At 38.6% G+C, this 20,549-nt stretch overlaps 1 protein-coding gene across 1 annotated transcript in view; it reads right to left on the reverse strand.

Annotated features, from left to right (window-relative positions):
• Window positions 1-20,549, reverse strand: part of Prdm5 (PR/SET domain 5) — a 135,783-nt gene that overhangs the window by 20,060 nt on the left and 95,174 nt on the right. Inside the window, exon 13 of the mRNA XM_051202995.1 lies at window positions 8,123-8,208. Coding sequence (XP_051058952.1) covers window positions 8,123-8,208 — 86 coding nt within the window. The remainder of the gene's footprint in view (window positions 1-8,122; window positions 8,209-20,549) is intronic.

Consider the following 20,549-nt stretch of genomic DNA (forward strand, 5'->3'; position numbering starts at 1 on the left):
AATAATTATATGAGTTTACAAAAAAAAGAAAATTATGTATGAGCTTCAATGTATCATTGCTTTTGGAATCTATTAATGGGAATTTATATAAATAGATGTCTTTATTTCAAGATTCCTATGATACGTTAGTAATTAGAGCTCTCTGAATATAGTGAAAAACAAAGTAAAATTATGTGTAGAAAGAAAATAGTATAGAAATTATATTACTTTTTTTTAAGACTAATGACTATTTCTTTAAAAATTGTCTCTATACTGTCTTTCTTAAAACAAAGGACAACTCAGTCAGAATAGCCTACACTTCCATTTAATCTTGAAATATATTATTAAAGCCTAAAGATAATATGGTGGTAGGAAGGTAGCAATCAGCATAAATGCTAAATATTTATGAGTTTTATTTTAGCTAAATCGTCAAACTGTTCTGCATGAATTCTTTGTTCACATGCCAGCTTCACAAGAATTAGTAGCTATCCTTGAAGCAGCTGGATTAATTACTATATAGGGACCACACAGGGACATGGAGTTGTTCTATGTCACCATGGTACACAGGCCCTTAACAGGATGGGAACCTCCTGAATGCCCCTGCAGGAACCACAGGGACTGATGGAAGCATCTGGGCTAATGTATCTCAGACACTCAAATACAGACTGATGCACTCTGGTCTGCTCAGGAGATGCTTAGTGAGCTCCTGCGGTGCACTTAGGAGTCAGCAAGGCCTAGAGCTGAACAGTAAGACCTCTGCTCCAAGATTCTGTAATTGAAGGGAGACAGTGACCTACTGAGGTCAGTTCAGTAAAATGTGCAATACACAGTGACTGCTCATAGATAAAGCCCTTAGTCAAGGCTTCAAAGATTGAGAAATAAGGCAGTGTGTGATTTAACTAAGCATAGGCCTTTGTTTTTAAAATGTAGTTTCCAGATGGAGACGTCAGCAATAAAACACAGAAGGACAATGCAGTTAACAAGATGACCCAAATTGGTCTAGAGATCTGGAGAAGGTTGTGAATTCAGCTAATGTAAAATATTTATGCTTTTTTTTTTTTTTTAATACTAGAAACCTAGACTATCTGTCACTGTGACAAACCCTGTGTGATAAGAAAGTAAGGTTCACATAGCTAGGACAGAAATTGACTAACTTTAGTGTTTATGATGAGGTCTTCAAACTGATGGTGGACTGTCTAAAGGTAAGGGCAAGATTTTGAGTGGATTAAGAGGAGCAACTCTGATGAGGGGTGAGAGCTAAACGTATCAGTGGGCATACGATAAGTATTCAGAGTAAAGTTAGGGAGTACCCTGGTTTAGGAAAGTAGTGGTATTGCATCTTCTCTAAGATCATGACCTAGATAGCCATACAAAACCAGGAATACTTTGCATCCTTTTAAGTGGATCTTAAATCCAATTAGATAGCTGTTTGTTATTGCCCAGATATAAGTACCACTACTACTTCTATTTTGGTCATTGCTGTGGTTTATATGTTGGGCAGACTATTTAATGCTTCCTTTCTTCCCTTGGTCACTTGGATAGCAGTCCTCAGGTCTGATCCAGTTCAGATACTCCTAGTCCTGTGTTTAAGGAGTGTAGTGTCTTCAGCAATAGGACCTTCAATTTCTGGAGGGCAACCAAGCAAACCAGCAAATAGCTTACACTGGTTTGGACTCCCTTGACCAACAACCAAATGGAAAATTTTGCTAGATAGTTTATTGCTCTTGGGGGGAGAAATTGTCATCACAATTGGCAGAATTTTATTAAAAACACATAGCATATATGCACACAATATGTGTGTGTGTAATTTTTATTTTAAGTAAATATAAAGTAGTATGATTTTCTATAGCCCTCTCAACCAAACTTAGTGTTATTTATCCTTCACATCCATCATTTAAAAGCTTTTTGTAACAAACAGAAACCATTACAGAAGCCACAACTAGTCAAAATGCAGAGAAATGACCATGGAGTGTCTGTCCCCAATGTCCTGAATAGATAGATATACAACAAAGCCCTTATACCCAAGGTTCAGAGAGTAGCACATAAAAGGAGCCCAAAAGATCATGAGAGTCAGACGACCAAAAAGTCTACTTCAAGATGATGTCTTCTATATATGACAAGGAAGGCAATACCCATAAAATCTTAACAGCATGGCTGCTTAAGTAAATCTAAACAATGACAACACTAGAGGACATTTCAACACAGAAAGGGACATCTCAGGGGGCCCTTCCCCTAGGAGAAGGCTAAAGGAAATTAATGACAAACGGAGAATTAGTCTTTTAATGATCCCCCAACTGGTTATCCAACACTAAGTAGTCAGGACTAAAAGCAAATGTACAATGCTAAATGGGCTTAGGAGGGTGCACTTATTTGTTTATTTGTATATAAATGTAACAATAATAATTTTTTTAAAAAGAGGCCATAAGTTTTGTAAGGGAGGATGGTGCCATGGGAGATTTTGGAGGGTGCAAAATGATGTAATTATATTTTAAGTTTTAAAAAGAGGAAAGATGCTACATTTGATGAAAGTATGGAAGTTGTCTAAAAGGCTAGTAGCTCAACATGAAAAGGTCCATGTTAACTGACTTATTTTTTGTTCTTATGATTGCATATATTATATATGGTTCATATGACTGTGGAGATTTCTTGATTCTACTACAGACATGTACTACTGGGTACATTCTTGATGCACATAATTGTTAACATCTATGCATTCATTATAAAATGCATTGTTTAAAGCTAAAATTATATAAACATGTGACAATATGTTTACGAAATTTTACCTTTTCTCTATTAATGAAGAGTTATAAAATCTCTAATCCTCAAAGAGACGGCACACAAACTTGTCATAGTAACAATAAATACTAATTGATAGCTATTAAATTGATTCTGTGTATCCAATAACTTACAGACTCAGATTCTTAATTTGGCATTGATCTCTGAGGTAAGCAAATGCAAAATAATATGTGAGTGAACTCAAATTGAAACATGTAAAAAGAAACAGCATTAAAACCTGAAATACCGAACAACTACATACTCTCTAGCTTTCACATTTATTTGATTTCTGTTTATTTCAAACATTGTAACACCACAGGCAAACTCACAGAAAGCAAGTTTCTTAATATAATTAGCTCCTTTCAATTCTCACTGAGGGAAGGGACAAGATTTGCTGCTGCTTTACATGTGTCCAATTACTTCAGATTGAACTATTTGTGATCAAGGTACCATTTACTTTTCACAAATTGTAGGAATGTTGTACCCTGGTTGAAATTAAATTCTCCCAAATACAATGTTTGAAAGGCTGGGTTTCTGGCTTCTAGTGTCTTTGGGAGATGGCTGCCTAGTGGAAAGAAATCAAATCACTGGGTTGGTGCCCTTTATTAAGACACCAGCTCCTAACAGGCTCCCCCCGCCGCGACACATTGTCCAACATGATGCCATGCTTCTCCACAGACCTACAGCAACAAGGCCAAAGCACCATATGCTGAGGTCTCTGACTCTAGCAGCCAAGAGAAGTCATTTTCAGCTGCTTACCTCAGGTATTTTGTCGCAACAATATAAAGAAAAAAATTGACTAACATGTGCCCTATATTTTGCTTTTGTAGTACCAGCAATAACTTCAGCCTTAGAAACTGAGTTACAACATTATTAGTTTCAACCTGTGAGACTACTTTTGCAATATAAAAAAAATAATGCAATATAAACATTTTAAAGCAGTTAAAGAAAGAGAAAGTTGTTTGGGGTGAACATCTGTTTTTATTTCATAGACTTTTATTTCTAATAAGCAAGGGAATCCTGAGGCTTATTGCTTATCTTATTGCTTCATTCCTTCACCGGCAAACCAATAAAATCTTCTGTCAACTTATAGAACTATAAAGTTAATCTTGTCTTCCTGTCTTGGCACAGAAAGTTTCTCCACCATGCAGAACTTGCCTAGCCCTACGCTTTCTGCTCTACGTCTCCCTGGCATGCCGTGCCCTCTCCTAGTCCAGGCTCTTCTTCAGCAAAGAAGACAACTTAACACCCCTGCACATAGTATTCAGTTCATGTAGCATGGCATACACAACTTAAGACCACTGTACATAGCTCTCAGATATATAGCATGGCCTACCCAACAACCCTGTACATCACTCTCAGTTCATGCAACATGGCCTACCCAACTGACCAGCCCTGCTGATAGCTCTCAGTTTTGTAGCATGGCCTATCCACCTCTGTGCCCTTCTCTTGAAAGCTCACAATCATGGCTTGTGAACCAATCAGCCTTCTTCATTGAACCCTTCTTGGTTAGGGATAAAAAGGAGAGTGTGTTTGGGGGACCTTGGAGAGGAGCTGAGCAGGGAAAGGGATAGGTGGAAATATGTAAATACAGTACTCATGTATGGAATTCTTAAAAACAATTCTGAAAAGGAGTGTTGCCAGATATAGTGCAAGCCTTTGAGCCTAGCACTTAGGCGGCAGGAGGCAGGTAGATCTCCATAAATTTGAAGCCACCTTGGTCTACGTAGCAAATTTTGGTCAGCTAAAGCTTCGGAGAAAGACCTTGTTTCAAAAGAATAAAATGAACAAATAAACACATACATAAACAAATCTTAAAAAAAAAAAAGGAAAAGAAAAACCATCAGAACTAGGCGCACAACTTTGCTATTGCACATACTAAGCATTGTGCCCTATATTTATACTTGCTACATATATCATAATACAGCATCCAAGTTACCCATTTAATGACCCAAGGGAGCTGATTATTGTTTCTGAGTAGACTCATCTGGCTCTGAAGTGGTTCTCCTGGAGTTTCATTTTTTGATGTTGCAGTTGCTTAGCTGCAGCTGAAATCATAGGAAGCTATAAGTAGTCAAGATGTTCATCAGACTTTCCTCGGATGGCTGGAAGTGTGTAGCTGTGGCATGGACTTCCCATCATCTAACAATAGTGCAGTAGCTGGGTCCAGGAGAATCAGACAAAAACGGAAGTTTCTTTGCCCATGGGATGATAAGGCTATCCAGTAAATTTGTCACAAATTTCCCCCCATCGCTGAAACTTTCATCTGTTACATTCTAAGCCTATGGACATCTAGAATGCCCAGACTGGAATCTGAACTTTAGGGACATCATATGGAATGTAAAACCTATTCTAAACCAGAAAACTTTAAATTGTCTTTTCTGTGATTTTAAATGAGCTAACGAGCTCACAAACACAAGTTTCACAGAAAGTGTGCATGAGGGGATCTGCCAAATGAGCTGACAGCCATCAAAAAAGCTTTTCACAAAAGAGAAATGGGGAGGAGACGGGGGATGAAGCTGTCAGCCCTAGGAAAGGAAGTTACTTTTCAAATGCTCTATTTTTTTTTTTTTTACCCTTTGTAAGGGATATAGATTCTGAGTCAGAGAAAACACAACAGTATTGTAAAGTCATTTGTTTTTTAAGATAATAGCAAGGAATATAGAATTCTCCATGAAAAATATGGAAACTACTTTCTCAGTCAAATGAAATGAAGTTTCAAATAGTAGCAAAACCAAACCAACAACAATAACAACAAAAACACATCCTACTCTCTCTATAGCATAGAAGGTAAGGAGGCCTAAAGGTTAAAAAAATTAAATTCCTCTAAAATCATGATGAATGTCTACATTATGAAATTTGTACCTTGTATCTTGTCTACATATAAAAACAGGCACATCTCACTGGAAGACTAAATCCTTAATCTCTACACTAGTGAGCCTCAATGGCATCCTGTCTAATCTCCCCTTTTCCTTTTCTTTAAACCTACTAGCTGTACTGCAGGTGTCTATGGAGAACACCACAACCTCTGAAAGCATCGTCTCGGCTCTCAGGTCCTCTTGTGACTCTTCCTCTTCATCATCACCATGCTCTACCACTGCGATGTTGCTGCATTGCCTCAAGATTAAAGCAGCAGACTCAACTGACCATGGACTGAAACCTGTGAGACCAGGTCTCACTATGTCTTATGTCTCTTACGCTATTTACGTCCTCTGCCACTGTGATGGACAAACAGGGAAGCACACAGTAGGTAAGGGAGAAGCTTCTACAGCAGCTTCACACTGCTGCTTGTCCTTGCTTCCTCTTTTTCAGAAAGGGTCTGGACTCTCTCAACTTCTAGGAGACCTAAAGGCGTTACTAGTTAATAAATCTGAAGGCTTGAAATCATTGCAGCGATATGTGTCCTGGAAGGGTTGGTTTAATTTGTATTTATTTATACTCAACCACTAAAGAAGTTACAGGTTAATAAATCTGAAGGCTTGAAATCCTGCAGAGATGTGTGACTTGGAATGGTTGGCTCAATTTGTATTTATTTGTACTTAACTAGCATTAGTCTTAGTAATAACTTATATTAAGGTAAAAAAAAAAACAAGTTCATTTAATTGGAAATTACTATTTTCTTCAGAGCAACCAAAACAATATGTTTTAGTTTTTGTTGTTGTTCCCATGCAGCAATTTATAGAGTTTGTTCTATGCTTTGATGATTCTGTCTCCAATAATCAGTGAAACAATGTAATGCGCACTATGGTCAACACTGCTACTTTCTAATGCAATGAACTAGCATGCATTTTGCCTAGATATTAGCGTCTTTAATATAAATAGATCCTTTTCATTTTATGGCTACTCACATATAAAATAACCGTGTGTGTGTCTGTGTGTGTGTGTGTGTGTGTGTGTGTGTGTGTGTATGTATTCACAAGAATCCTGCAGCACACATGTGGAGGAGGCCAGACAATAGCTTGACAGAGTCAATTCACATTGTTCTTTTTTGGGGACTGGGGTTGGGTGGAGGAAAGGCTTTCTTTCTTCTTATGCTTACAGGCTACCAAGGGAAACCAGAGCAAGATCTAAAGGCAGGAATATGGAAGCAAGAACTGAATCCAAGATCTGGAAGTGGCTCCCTCTGGCTTGCTCAGGTACCGTTCTCATACAACCCAGGTCCACCTCCCTTGGGATAGCAATGTCTACAGTAGGACCAGTCCTCCTATATTAATTAGCAACCAAGAAAGCACCATACAGACACGGTCACAGGCCAATCAAATGGAGGAAATTTCTCAACTGAAATTCACTCTTACTAAATATGTCTAGGTTTGTGTCAGGTTGACAAAAATAAACCAACAATCCATTGTCTGGACACAACTCATACTGTAAGCAATTGCCTTCAAAAATGGTTACTAATTACTAACTTTTTGCTATTTCAGATGGTCACTTTTCAGCACGTTGGTCCTAGGAGCCTAACTCAAGTCATCAGTGTCCTCGCCATGTACCTACACCTGCTGAGCCATCTCACTAGTCCTAAAATCTTAAACTGCTTTAAAATTAATTTAAGCATCTTTATTAATGCTCATTGTGAAAAGAAGTGTCTTTACTTATGAGTTTAAATTATACTGTAAAAATTTATACCTGTTTAATATCTCTCTTTGTTAGACATGATCTCTAGTGCAAGCTAGCCTTTAGGTCCCAATGCAGCAAAGAATGGCTTTGGAATTCTTATTCCCTTGCCACCACCTCCAGAGTACTAGGATAGTAGGTATTTGTGCCTGAGCTGGACCATGAGCAGAGTGATACATCTGAACATAGGACAGGTGTCTCCTGCCATTTTAAAGCACATGAGACAGAAGCTTGCATCTGGGAAAGGTATACACAACAGACTACCAATCCAGTGAGAGGTGCTACCAGCTCAGGAAGAAAACAACACACTGCTTGTGGTACACACTCTAATGCATTCAGCTACATTTCCATGCTTTGCAAACTGCCCTGAATTTAAATTATTTGCAATGTCTTTCCTGTGAGTACCAGTGGTCAAATGCTGGCACACACTTGCCACTATCAAGCATATTCTTTACAGTGATTATTCTTTAAGACAAAACTACATATTCTAGGATTAATATAGTAACATTTACTTGTCAGTTTGTCATTAATAAATCCTGTGTATTGATTCAAATTGTAAATTAAAGAAACTTTGGAGATTTGGATTGTTTTTCACTGATTTTTCTTTAAAAGTTTATCTTCAAAAGTCTGCCTTAGACTTTGACATAACTTCAGCTGTAAGTAGCATTTTAATTTTCTCATGCAATGTTAAATATGTTTCTTTTAGAAAAGGTATGGCTTTTATGACCAACAGAAACAAGACAGAATATAATCTTACCCTGGTGTGAGTACGAATGTGCATCTTCAGTCCATCATTTTTGCTGAATCCTTTTTCACAGTACGGGCACTGATAGGGACGCTCACCTACAAACAAAGAAGCCTCCATGTGAGAGACAGGCAAAGCAGCAGAGCATCCTCAGTGCCACTGCTCCTCACAGGGGCTCACTGGCACGAAGGTCGTTCAGCACAGCTGGGCAGGCAGAAGTATCACTGTTCAGGAGGGACACATGGGGCACTCCCTCCAGCCCAACTTGGCCAACACCCAGAAACAAACAAGTAGCCCACAGGTTTGCTGTGTGACCTTCTAGTACATGAATCCAATTAAATGTGTTAACTTTAAGGTTTTATAAAAAATAGTGTATATCAGCCTGTTATGTGACTCCTCATTATGGAGGTCTTTAACTTGTTTTTTTTTTTTAATAACTTTGCTTATAAAGATTTCATATAAATAAATAGGGTCCATATCTATGCATTTCAGAATAATCCCATAAATCTGGTGCATGCTAAACAGAACGATTGGTATTTAAACTGCATAACAACTGATCCACACTTTCCTACATAACCAAGTAGCTCTAAATTAAGGCTGTAATTTAGAAAATGGGAAAGATGTTTTACAAGGCAAGCAAGACCACACATACACCCCCCCAAAACATAATACGTCTACTTTAAAATGACAAAATGTGACAAAAACTAATATATAAAAAGAATTCAAGGCTGTACTCATCAAAGCATAATTATTTACAATAATACATTAGGTCCAATCACGAGTTTTCTTTATTCTTTATTGAACAATAGACAAACATGACAAGATGCTAGAAACTTGCTACATTCCAAGATCAGTAAAATGAAGTGAAAAATAAATGTCCTCAGAAAGTATATATTTTCTGTCTTTCCTTGCCTCAGGGCCAGGGCTGTGAGTAAGTGTCCTCTGCTCTTTTGAATTCAACCTGAGCATCCCACGAATTATTCCAATTACCCCACCAGAGCAGCTATGAACTCTTTGTTCAACGTCACTATTTTCTCAGAAGAGGCCTTGCTTCACCTCCCCCTTTCCTCCTCTTCAATGCTTCATGAGATGAGATTCAAGATTGACCTAAACTTATACCGGGTCTGACCATATGGGACTACCATGGGGTGACAGCCCCAGCAGAATGGCATTTCTCAGCTTCTCCCATTTTAAGGGGATCATCTTGGCCATTGTTTAAATCACAGCCTCAAAGCGACAGTCAGTCAGTTATGTAAAAAAAAAGTATGGATCAACTGTAGCTTAAATTCCCGTAGTCCTAATGGCACCATAAAGTGGTTGCAAATATCCATAAGGGAAAGAAAATAGAAACAGCAGTGTCAGCCAAAGCAGGAACAGGTATCTTTAGTAAACTATCCAGATCTACCAGCTACTGTAAGACAAATAAACTTCTGGCAGTAGTCAGTGCACCTGGAATACTTGAGGTAGTAATTATGACTCTGGGGCATGTGGCTTTCCAGGGCAGAATAAAGGGTTATAACTTCTAATTTTAACAAGAAGATGGTAACCATGTGCTTATCTTACTTCCCATCTCTACTGAGCCTCAATCTCTATATATCCATCTGTCTAACATTTGGATACCCAATAAACAACTCAAGTTCTGCATGTATCACTCTAAATTTATGATCTCATCTTCTATTCTCATGTGCTCCAAATACACTATCCTGATTAGCTGAGTAGATTTATTCAGGTATCTAACAACAAAACCCCCATACATCTGTACTGCACAGCGATTCCTAAATGATGTTATTCACTCTTGCCATAAAATTGAACACAAGTATGTATAGCTATGTGAAGTCATAGTTGTATTCATTTATTTTAATAACTATTATAATTTATTATGTATCTCATAATAGTATGAATGACTTATACACACACAGTAAAACTTACTGAAAAAGAGAAACTTGAGAACTGCCCAAGATACTCAGTCCTATATAGATCCCAGTCTCCCATCATAATGGTACCCTGGAATGCTCCTCAAGATGACTGACTGGAACATGGAGACTTAACAGTCATGCACCTATTAAGGTCTGCAGTGGGAACTGGTGTGCAGCAGGACCTGCCATTTGTCAAGTTGTTAAGCATTTAACATAACCATCCACAGAAGTTTAAGGACTGGAAAAACAGCACACACGCATGCTCATCATCATATTCCTGCAGCATAACAATGCAAATCACTTCGTCCTCTGTATCATAAAACCTTACAAGTCATTTTAACATTTTTTGGTGCTTTTAATTTTTGTTTTTATTTTTAAGACTGTGTCACTCTAGAGTGTCTGGAACTTAAATATATACCATGCTTGCCACAAACTCATAGACAATCATTCTGTTTCTGCCTTGTACTAATATTATAGTCTAGCTAATATTTAGACTCTCACAACTACATTCATTTCATTATTTTACTTTACTGAAATTAAGGAATGCTACGCTGTTTCCTTCCTCTTTATTAATAACTGAATTAATCAGCAAATCAAATCTAGATGATAAAGAATGATGAAGATAAAACGTCTGAGGGCAGGACAGATGGCTTAGAGGTTAGGAGCACTTGTAATTCCTGTAGAGTTTTAGATTTGATTCACAGCATCCATATGGTGGTTCACAATCATCTGAAACTCCAGTTGCAAGGTGTTGAGGTCCACTTATGAACTCCACAAGCTACCAGGCATGCACGTAATGCATATGCATACATGAAGGCAAAATACTCATACACATAATTTTTTTAAAAAATAAAATTTTGAATGATACACAGAAAGATTCTTAGTAATTTTTCTTTCAAACCATTGTGTACCTATTCTCCTGAGTTGAAAGATTCTCTCCTGGAGGGAGGCTGATGAGACTCACAAAGTAAACAAACCTTACAAGGCTCAGGAAGTAAGTACCTGGGAGTTACAGGACTCTCAAAGGCCCTCCCCGAGGCTACATAAGCAGTAACAATTTCTGGGGAGATACTGTCCTATCAGCCAACTGTCTGCATCTGATGCAGTGAGCTCTTGGGATGTAACTTTCATGAATTTTGAAATCCAGGCTCTAGGGTAGAGTTTTAGATGCAGTTGTCTTTGAATCAATCAGGTAAACCCCTACTCATACTTCTAAAAGTAAGTTCAATATACTAACAGGTGTGTTAATCACTCATTCATTCATTCATTGTTCACTCAAACAATTAGGTGGAATTGTTTCTCTAAGCTGATGTCAGTGCTTTATTTGGAGTAGAGAGACATTTATTTACACTCTAGAAGAATTAATACAATTGGTGCTAATTTTTTTTCATAATAGCCAGAAACTGGAAGCAACCTAGATATCCCTCAAACCAAAAAATGGATAAAGAAAATGTGGTACATTTACACAATGCAGTATTACTCAGCTGTAAAAACAAAAACAAAACAAAACAAAAAAATCAAACAAAACAAACAAAAAACAAACAAAAACAACGAATCATGTAATTTGCAGGCAAATGGATGGAACTAGAAAAACTCATCCTGAGTGAGGTAACCCAGACCCAGAAAGACAAACATGACAATAACTCACTTATAAATGGATATTAGCTGTAAATTAGGAGGTAATCATGCTATTTATAGTCCACAGACCCAGGAAGGCTATGTAACAAGGAAGACTTAAGAGGGGCTGCCAGGGTCTCCATGGGAAGGGGAAATGGAATAGATTTCTCAGGTGGGCTTGGGAACAGGAGGGTCAGGTATGGAGGAGAAAACGCTGGGAGAAATGACTGGAATTAGAGGGCATTTGGGGGATGAGGTAGAAACCTAGTACAATGGAAACTCTGTGGACTCAATAAAAGCAACCCCAGCAAAGACTCCTGAACCAGCCATCTTCTGTAACTAGACAAGGCCTCAAGTAGTGGGATTAGCACACCAACCCAACCTTAAAACCTGCTACCTACAGTTTTCCTGCCTGTAAATCCTTCTAGGACTGGAGCCTAACAGCATTGTCATGAAAGAGACAAGGGAGATTTCATCCAGCAACTGAGGGGAGCAGAGTCCACAGCCAAGAATTCGCCAGAGCTCAGGGAGTCTTGAGGAGGAGGGGAAGGAAGGGAGAGGAACAGAGGGGTCAGGGACACCATGAGAACATGGCTCACAGACTCAATTGAGCAGAACTTATGGGGGCTTGCAGAGATCAGGGAGCCTGTAGGGGTCTGATCTAGGTCCTTTGCATAGACATTATGGCTGAGCAGCATGGTGTTCTTATTGGACTCCTACCAGAGGGAGCAGGGACTATGACTTTTTGGCCCATTTGGGACCTTCATTCCTCCCACTGAGTTGCCTTGTGCAGCCTTGATGTGACAGTATGTTCCTGGCATTGTACTTCAGTTGATGTCCCAAGAAGGCCTGCTCTTTGCTGAGGGGAGGCAGAGGGAAGGCAGATCTGAGGGGGAGAGGGGAGATGGGGAAGAGAGGCTGTGGGGAGGGGAAATAGCAATCTGGGCCAGATTGTAGTATATGAGAGAAGAATAAAAAAAATAAATTAAAAAACAACTCAACTCTTGGGAGTAAATACTTAAAAGAGCACTTGTTGCTCTTACAGAGAACCTGGGTTTGATTCCCAGCACCTACAACACTATTCACAAGCATCTGTAACTCCTCTTTTGACCTCTAATAGCACTGTATGTGTAATACATAGTCATACATGTAAGAAAAGCACCCACACACATAAAATAAAAAATGAAAAAGAAGAAGAGAAAAAAGAAAGATGAGCTGGTACCTATCACAGGCACTGAGAGATGCTATCAAGACTGAGCCACATGCCAGGAACGTATCCAAAGGGGCCATTGTGACATGGTTACCTTTCCCCACGTGCAACTGGACTATGTGTGTCTTTGTCACGGTGTAGTTGCACAGTATCTGTCATGCATGGGTGTTTGCCTGGAATCTCCGGCTCCTGCATGGCCCTCCAACCCCACCACCTCAGAGACTCTCCAACAAAGAAAGGGTGCCAAAAAGCCCAGTTTTGCATTCTTGGCAACTGTGCCAGCAGCCCAAGTCCCAGCCTAACGTGTTCGGGTTTTGACCATACTTGGGCATGAACTTAGCTTGTGGTGGACATGTCATCATTACTTACCTACAGGCTTTATAAACTCCCTGCTTTAGTTTGGGTACATGACTTCTCTGCTCTCTATCTCTGGGGATGGAGAACTCACCTGGAGTCACTTTGTTCAAATAAACCCATTCTTTTACCTTTTCAATTCGAGTTGATCTGGCTTACTTTGTTGGAGGAAAAAAAAAATCTATTATTGAGCTACAGCAAACCTACTCATAGGCACTAAAACATGCAATTAAATCTGAGCCCCTTGCAGGGGAATCACAAGGCATCTCTTCCTCTACATGGTCTGGCTAGCATGCCTTTTTGATAGACGGAGTCTTCCTCAAGAGTATGGATACATCCCTCAAATGGCAGAGGGACTAGAAAAGATATTGCAATTCCCAATAGTGGGGAATTTGGGGAGGGATTTTAAACAGGCTGTGGTGACTGTGGAGTGGCGTTTTCTGTGGGCAATAAAAGATTCCTGTATATAAAGAGTGATAACAAGAAAAGGGCGTGCAGATCCCCTGTGTCAGCTTCTGGGGGAGGATAATACAGTTGGCTGGCCTTTACCTACAGCTAGCGGGATGTAAGGGATGTGCTCAATACCATTTCATGGATCCTCAAACTGGGCAGTGAGGAGCAAATGAAGGTGGTAAAAGTACTGAAAGACATGCCCTAGATTCATACCCCATAACCTGAGAAGATAGGAAATCCATGCTTCAACATGGAGACAGAGACTTTAAAAATGATTCAGTACAGGAAACTATGATAATTGAGAAATTCTCAACAACTGGCCTGCTTAAATTGAGGAATATTTTAAACAGTAATTAAAAGAGACCCCTTCCCCGCCCCAATACAGGCAGGTTTGTAGTGCTACAGGGCACAGGGATAGACAGGATGGGTCCAAGGGTGCCCTGGAAATGGAGAAGCTAAGTAACACAACTAACTATTCATTCCTCTTTGAAACAAAGGATGCATACATAGCCTGGGGTAATCAGAATTTGAGTCATTATAACACTATTTGCTGCTGAAGGCTGCATGAACACCAGGGATTAGAACACAACAAAGGAAGGAGGGGCATTACTGAGGTAAAGGAGAGAGAGAGAGGTAGAGACTGAGAACCAGGGCTGTGTTTACAGAAAGGTTAAGGAGGGTGAGGGCTAAACAGACAGCTGTCCTGCAGAGGACTCAGGCTTAGTTCTCTATACCTACATGTGACTTTAATCCATTTCCAGGAGATTCTCCACTTTCTGACCTCCATTGGCATCAGGAACATACACAGTGTGCGTACATATATGAAGATAGAATGCTCATAGACTTCAAATAAGAATAATACATCTTTTTACTAAGAGGTTGATTTAATAGGGCTTTGCTGAGATCCATGGTGACACATGGTTGTATGATACATAAGAAACTCTGGCAGATCTATGTGATTCAGACCAGCACGAATGTAAAGTGCTAAAGTAATCCAGATGGGAGAGAGGAGTGGGTGAAGCCAATGAACAGATCTCTCCAGGACACTTGAAGACTGATATGGTAATATCCATATCAATTCTGTATTCCTAGGGTAACTCTTCCTCTTTCAATTGAGAGGAAGATAACCAATAAGTATATAAATGTGCGTGTGGGAACTTGGAAAGAGACTTTGAAGGGCATGTGGTGGAAAGAAGCCCCTTGACCTGATCCAGCCAGACCCCTATCAAGTCACCTTGAACCTAACACAATATAAATAAATGTTGATGACAAATGCCCACTACTAAAAGCAGTAAGAATACTTACATTTTTGCAGTTGTCTTGTTCTATGTAATATAACCTTAATAAAAGATTTTAGAACTCAGTCACACCCAAGTATCAAAACAATAATGACTTAATATGGCAATAGAATCATGAAAATCTGTGGAAGGGAAATAGCATTCATCTTAATGATGAAAAGCTGCCACACCAAGGAAAACACTGAATAGCTCCCATTTACTGTGCCCCTTGCTTAATAGCCAAGATTCTGATTGAATTATTTTTCCAAAAGTTTATGTTCAAACAACATAAAGTTCATTAAGAAAATATCTCAAGTTACTTCAATCTTTATATTCTTAAATTGTCCCATGAATTTAACTCAGGAAGTCAATCTAACCTTCCCATTAGAAAACTGAGAATAAAACTTTATTCATGCTACTACATCCACTAAGTGAGTAGATTTAGTAATGGGGACCACAATTAACCACACATATAATGCAAACAATGATTATAACAATAAATTATATTATTATATTTTCCACAGTTTTTGTAAGTATATAATTATTATAGTTTCTAGTGATTCAATAAACAAAAAGGAAGACTTAATGCATAGTGTGTGTATATACAAGTCCTAAGAGATATTTGGATAGAGTAGATGCTTTCCAGAAGTGAATTTTAATGATGTTGCTTTGTCACTTAGTATAGCTAAAAAGAAAAGAAGCTGTGCCAAGTTTCCTACCTCTCACAGACACTTATGAAGAATGTGCACACAAAGAAAGTCCAACCTGAAACAGTAAAATCAAAGCCATATACTTTCAAATAGTCTAAATAAGATTAAAGAATTAAATGAAGTAATTTGTAAAGATTTATGAGCCACAGAGCTTTACTTGGATATTTTTAAAATAAAAATAATTGTTGGTGATGGCAATACTTCTATGTGAAGAGGCAAACTTTTCAAGGTTATGTAAAGTTTTTGGGGAAAAATGCTGCTGAGATGGCTCCACTTGGGTGAGTTTGAATCTGTGTGCTATATCTCATTGGTCTTCCATAAATGTCAAAGTACGGGGTCATTTTACTTTCTGAGGACTTAGGAAATGGTCATAAAATAGCACACTGAATCATTCTTAATGAGTGTTAAAGCAGAAAAAAAAATCTAAGTTTGGAAGCACTACCCAATCACTTTTTCAACAATACCATTCAATCCCTTCTATTTGGAAAACATCTAATAAATTAGAAGAACCATGCTAAGAGATGAAATGCTACACTGACAAGTGGGAGCTGCCAGAGTTCATTCTTGGCACCTTCCTGTGAACTGAAAAAAAATGTATCCTTTAGCAAAAGAGTCATGAAGCCCCACTGACTTCTCTGAGCCCCACCTTGTTAGTCTTGAATGTCCCCATTAATCAAATTTGCTAGAACGGCACTAGATCTAAAAGTCAAAGAATACATCTCAAGGAAAGACATCCAAGTTCTGGAACCGACATTTACTTCTTGGTGGTTACAAAGACATTGTACTAAAATGAGTAATAAAATGTTAAAGCCAAATAAGAACTTTGCTCCTTCAATAAAATACTTGTGCCACATGAATCAAGCCAGATGAAAATTTGTCAAAAATAAAAAAACAAAACAAAACAAAACAAACAAAAAACCTCCCTGCATTTTCTTACTTAAAAGATGGATTTTGTTTTAAAGAATCTTCTAGAAGCTGGATCCTTCAGTTAATGAAACAAGAGAGATTCAGAGGAAAACAGGAAGAAGAGCCGATGTACTCACTACCTTTCCATTCTGGAGAACTAATAGCAAAAAGGCAAAAGCAAAACCAACAAAGTAAAAATGAGTTTAAAAATGCAAAAAAAAAAAAAAAAAATGGAGGAAGATGAGGAAAAGAATTAATGACTAAGTTTAACTATGATTAGGTAAGAAGGAGCCACAACTAATCGCCCCACAGAGTGCTCCTGTCTGTCCAGACATCAGTGTAAAGGGCCCCTTCACATTGATTGGTCTGAAGGTAGCTAGATGTCTTACTGCAGTCCTGAGTGCTGCAGAAGCCCAGGGTCTGCTTCCCAAGAGCAGAGAGCTGCAGAGCAGGTGCCCAGGCCCCACCCTGTGACAGAGGCAATGAACAGTAGTGCCCCTGGTTACTAGTTTGTTTTGGTTCAGGAAGTCAACTACTGGTAACAAATCCTTAATATTTTCACCTAGTCATCTTCTATCTTGAAAAGTTTCAACCAGTTTCTTTAAAATGGCATTCGTGAGCATCATAGCAGTCTACACACAGAGGGCATTTTACAAATAGTGCCAGCAAGGAAGAATCAAGAGCGTATAACTTTTCAACAGTGAGAAACTCAGAGTTGATTTCTCCTATAAATCTGGATAAGCTACAAAACCTCCATGAACCCTGAAGCAGAAAAAGAACACGGGGGACTACTCTTGGAAGATAGTTATAAGAATGGCAGAGAAGACATTAAAAGAATCACATTTTCAGCTTCACTATACCCCATGAAAAGACAGGATTGGGGAGTAGTTCAGTGGTGATGTATGTACTTAACAACACACATGAAACTCTCATAAGTTGATATCACCCAAACAAAAAGTGATGATTGCAGCTTAAATTAAATGCAGGTATGCTGGTGATATTATCTAATGATGCAAGAATAGGTGAATCTTTGTGGCAGTGTTAATCAAACATTGTGGGCCTAAGACACTGTCTGTTTTCAGGGTACCAGCATGAAGAAAGAATATGGAGGAAGAGTGGATGATGGAAATGCATCTTACACGAATACTGCAGATGACCCCCATAATTGATTCTCTAACTTGCCCACATGGAGACACACACACACACACATAGGCACACACACAGGCACACATACATAAATAAACATTCAAAAATGGGGTTTTTAAAAGGTTTAAAAAGAAATATAGGTAAAGACTATAAATGAAAGTAAAAATGAAGTCAACCTGTTATGGGGCCCAAGTCAGTAAAGAATCACATACAAAAACAAAGCTGAATGAATTCCTTTACAGTAGATGAGGTCCTTTAATGCCTATCAAGATGTGAAAGGCAAGTTTAAGTTCCATGAGTTTATGTGTTCACTGTTGTCTTATATCACTTATACTTATGTTTATATTGCTATTGGTTTATAATGTTTGAGCAAACATTTAAACACGATGAATCCCTTTAGAAAAGGTATTAAGGAAGAAATAAAACAATGGCTGAACTCCAAGTATAATCCATCTATAATACAACAATCCTTTAATTCTAAGCTGATCACAGGTGTTAATAACAACAACAACAACAAATCCCAAACAAACGAACAAAAAACCCCATGATTTATTACCACGCTTAAATAACTGTGTGCGGAACTGTGGCAGCATGTCCAACACAGCCGCTCTCTATTACCAGAGAACGTAATTCTAGGCACATAATTAACCTCCTGGCCTAAAGCTTAAAAACAAAAAACAGAAAGAAACTCCCACAGTTTCTTTTATAATTTATGAACTCATGGAATTCATGTCACAGTCTGTGGATTTCCTTGCTGAATGAGCCTCAGCTTTCACTGACCCAGAGAAGCCATAAACTCACTAAAGACCGTGCTCCACGATTCCAGCTGAGGAGAGTGCCATCTCTCTGGTCCCCTCATAGGAAACTGGATGATAAATTAGAGAGCGACCCACCAGACAGACACTCGAATGTTCACCTTCACTAACAGTGACTGAGTATGCCTCTTTAGTTGCCCCAGGCCAGCACCCGTTTGACAGCAAACCCTCCTCTGTAGCCTAGACATTAGCTATGTCCACAGTGACTGTGTGATGAGATTAGCAAGATGTCTTAGGAAGAAGCTCAAGAGTGCACAGTTAGAGTGAGTCTGAGCACCTGTACAAATACAAATACCACCATCACACTGAATTGTACAACTTTCAGGTGCATCAACATCTGTTCTTAAAGAAACACCAGGTGACTGGGACTATCAGCCAGCTTTTCAGTGGAGATCATTTTAGAGGTAAAGACGTGGACCTGACCCCATGATCCCACAACCCGGGTATGAACCAGGTATTAAATAATAAGGTATTAGAGATAATTTTGAGATGGGACAGGCTTTTCATACATGGATTTGTTTGGCCACAGGTAGCAGATTGCAGACCTGCACATTTCCAGGTAAGATCACTACTCTCAACCAGTAGATACATTAAGAAGGAAATATCCCCAGCTATCACATATCCAAGTTCAAGAATAATAGTAAAAGTTGAGTGTAGGCCAAGGAATAAGGAATAAAAAGACCAGCAATTTGATATGTTAGAAACAGTTAACAATCTTTGCTTAGCTCTTAATGAACCACTACTAGTCCTATAACCACACAAATCATTTTGCTAAGTCTTTCCTGCAGTAAAAGGCTTCTTACAGTCAAAATTTCACTTTTGAAACCTGCAAGAGCAGATGTTAGGACTTGTCATGTCCTGATTCTAATTACCAAATTATAAAGAATTTAAAGGTAGATACATATGTTAATAAAAATAACGTCTTCCAAATTCATAGTAAAAAAACAAAACAAACAAACAAAACCAAGAAGGCTTTGATAGACTTCACACTGATTCTGTAGAACGGTGGCAGGGGACTGTGGAGATGATAGAGGAGAAAGATCACAAGGGATTAAAGGAGCTGATTGGTCACTCATGGTATGCAAGAATAAAACTGATCAAACATGAAAGGATTGTAAGGTTGAAATGGTTTTGAAACACTGCCAAGGAACAAGGAAGACAGAAATACAAACATTAAGGTGATTCCCAGAACTACAGACAGGCAGTAATATGATAACTAATTATCACTGACCTATAGAGGGTCCATAAATTAGGAGGCAAAGGAAAACAACCCCTGCTCTGAGAAAATCAATACAGAAGACTCTGCCTTCAATGTTCCATGAAATGATTCTGTCATAAGACTACTGTGAGGTGCTGCAGGACAACACCTGTCAAATGTAAGGAAGAAATGAAAGGGACTCATGTCCCTCCCCATTGATAATAACAAGTGTTACTTTAGGTCATAAAAAGAATGGACTTTCCAAAAAAGTAAAAGTTAGTTTGAGTACCATAAATACTAAATTAAATTGACTTCTTCAATATATGGAAAAATGATTAAATGGCTGTTTACTGTATAAAAATCTCATTGCACTGCAGCATATACAAAAGTCCAACTACCAATTATTTTCTAGAAATAAAAAAGGCATCTAATCATAGTAAGTGCCATCATTTGCCTGTATGTTACTGTCCACTGTAGGGAAGAGTTCTGTTTTCCAACTGCAAAACAATTTTGGTTTAAAAAAAAAGCGATGATATATACTTATAATCACATCTCTGGGAGGTAGGGAAGGTAGATACCTGGAGTTCTGTGCCAGCTACTTGGTGAGCTTCAGGGCTGTATAAAACTGTCCTTAAAAAAGAAAGAATAAGAAAAGACAGACAGCACTTAAGGTAAGACAACCCCAGAGTGTCCTTTCTGTGAAAGTGTACTATACCACACCTGCATGCACCACACACACACACCACACACACACAGACCACACACATACACACACCACAAATACACATACATCACACATATAACATGTACCACATACACACATGTACACAATACATA

The sequence above is a fragment of the Phodopus roborovskii genome, unplaced genomic scaffold, assembly GCF_943737965.1.
Source record: "Phodopus roborovskii unplaced genomic scaffold, PHOROB, whole genome shotgun sequence".
In the NCBI taxonomy this organism is placed as follows: Eukaryota; Metazoa; Chordata; class Mammalia; order Rodentia; family Cricetidae; genus Phodopus; species Phodopus roborovskii.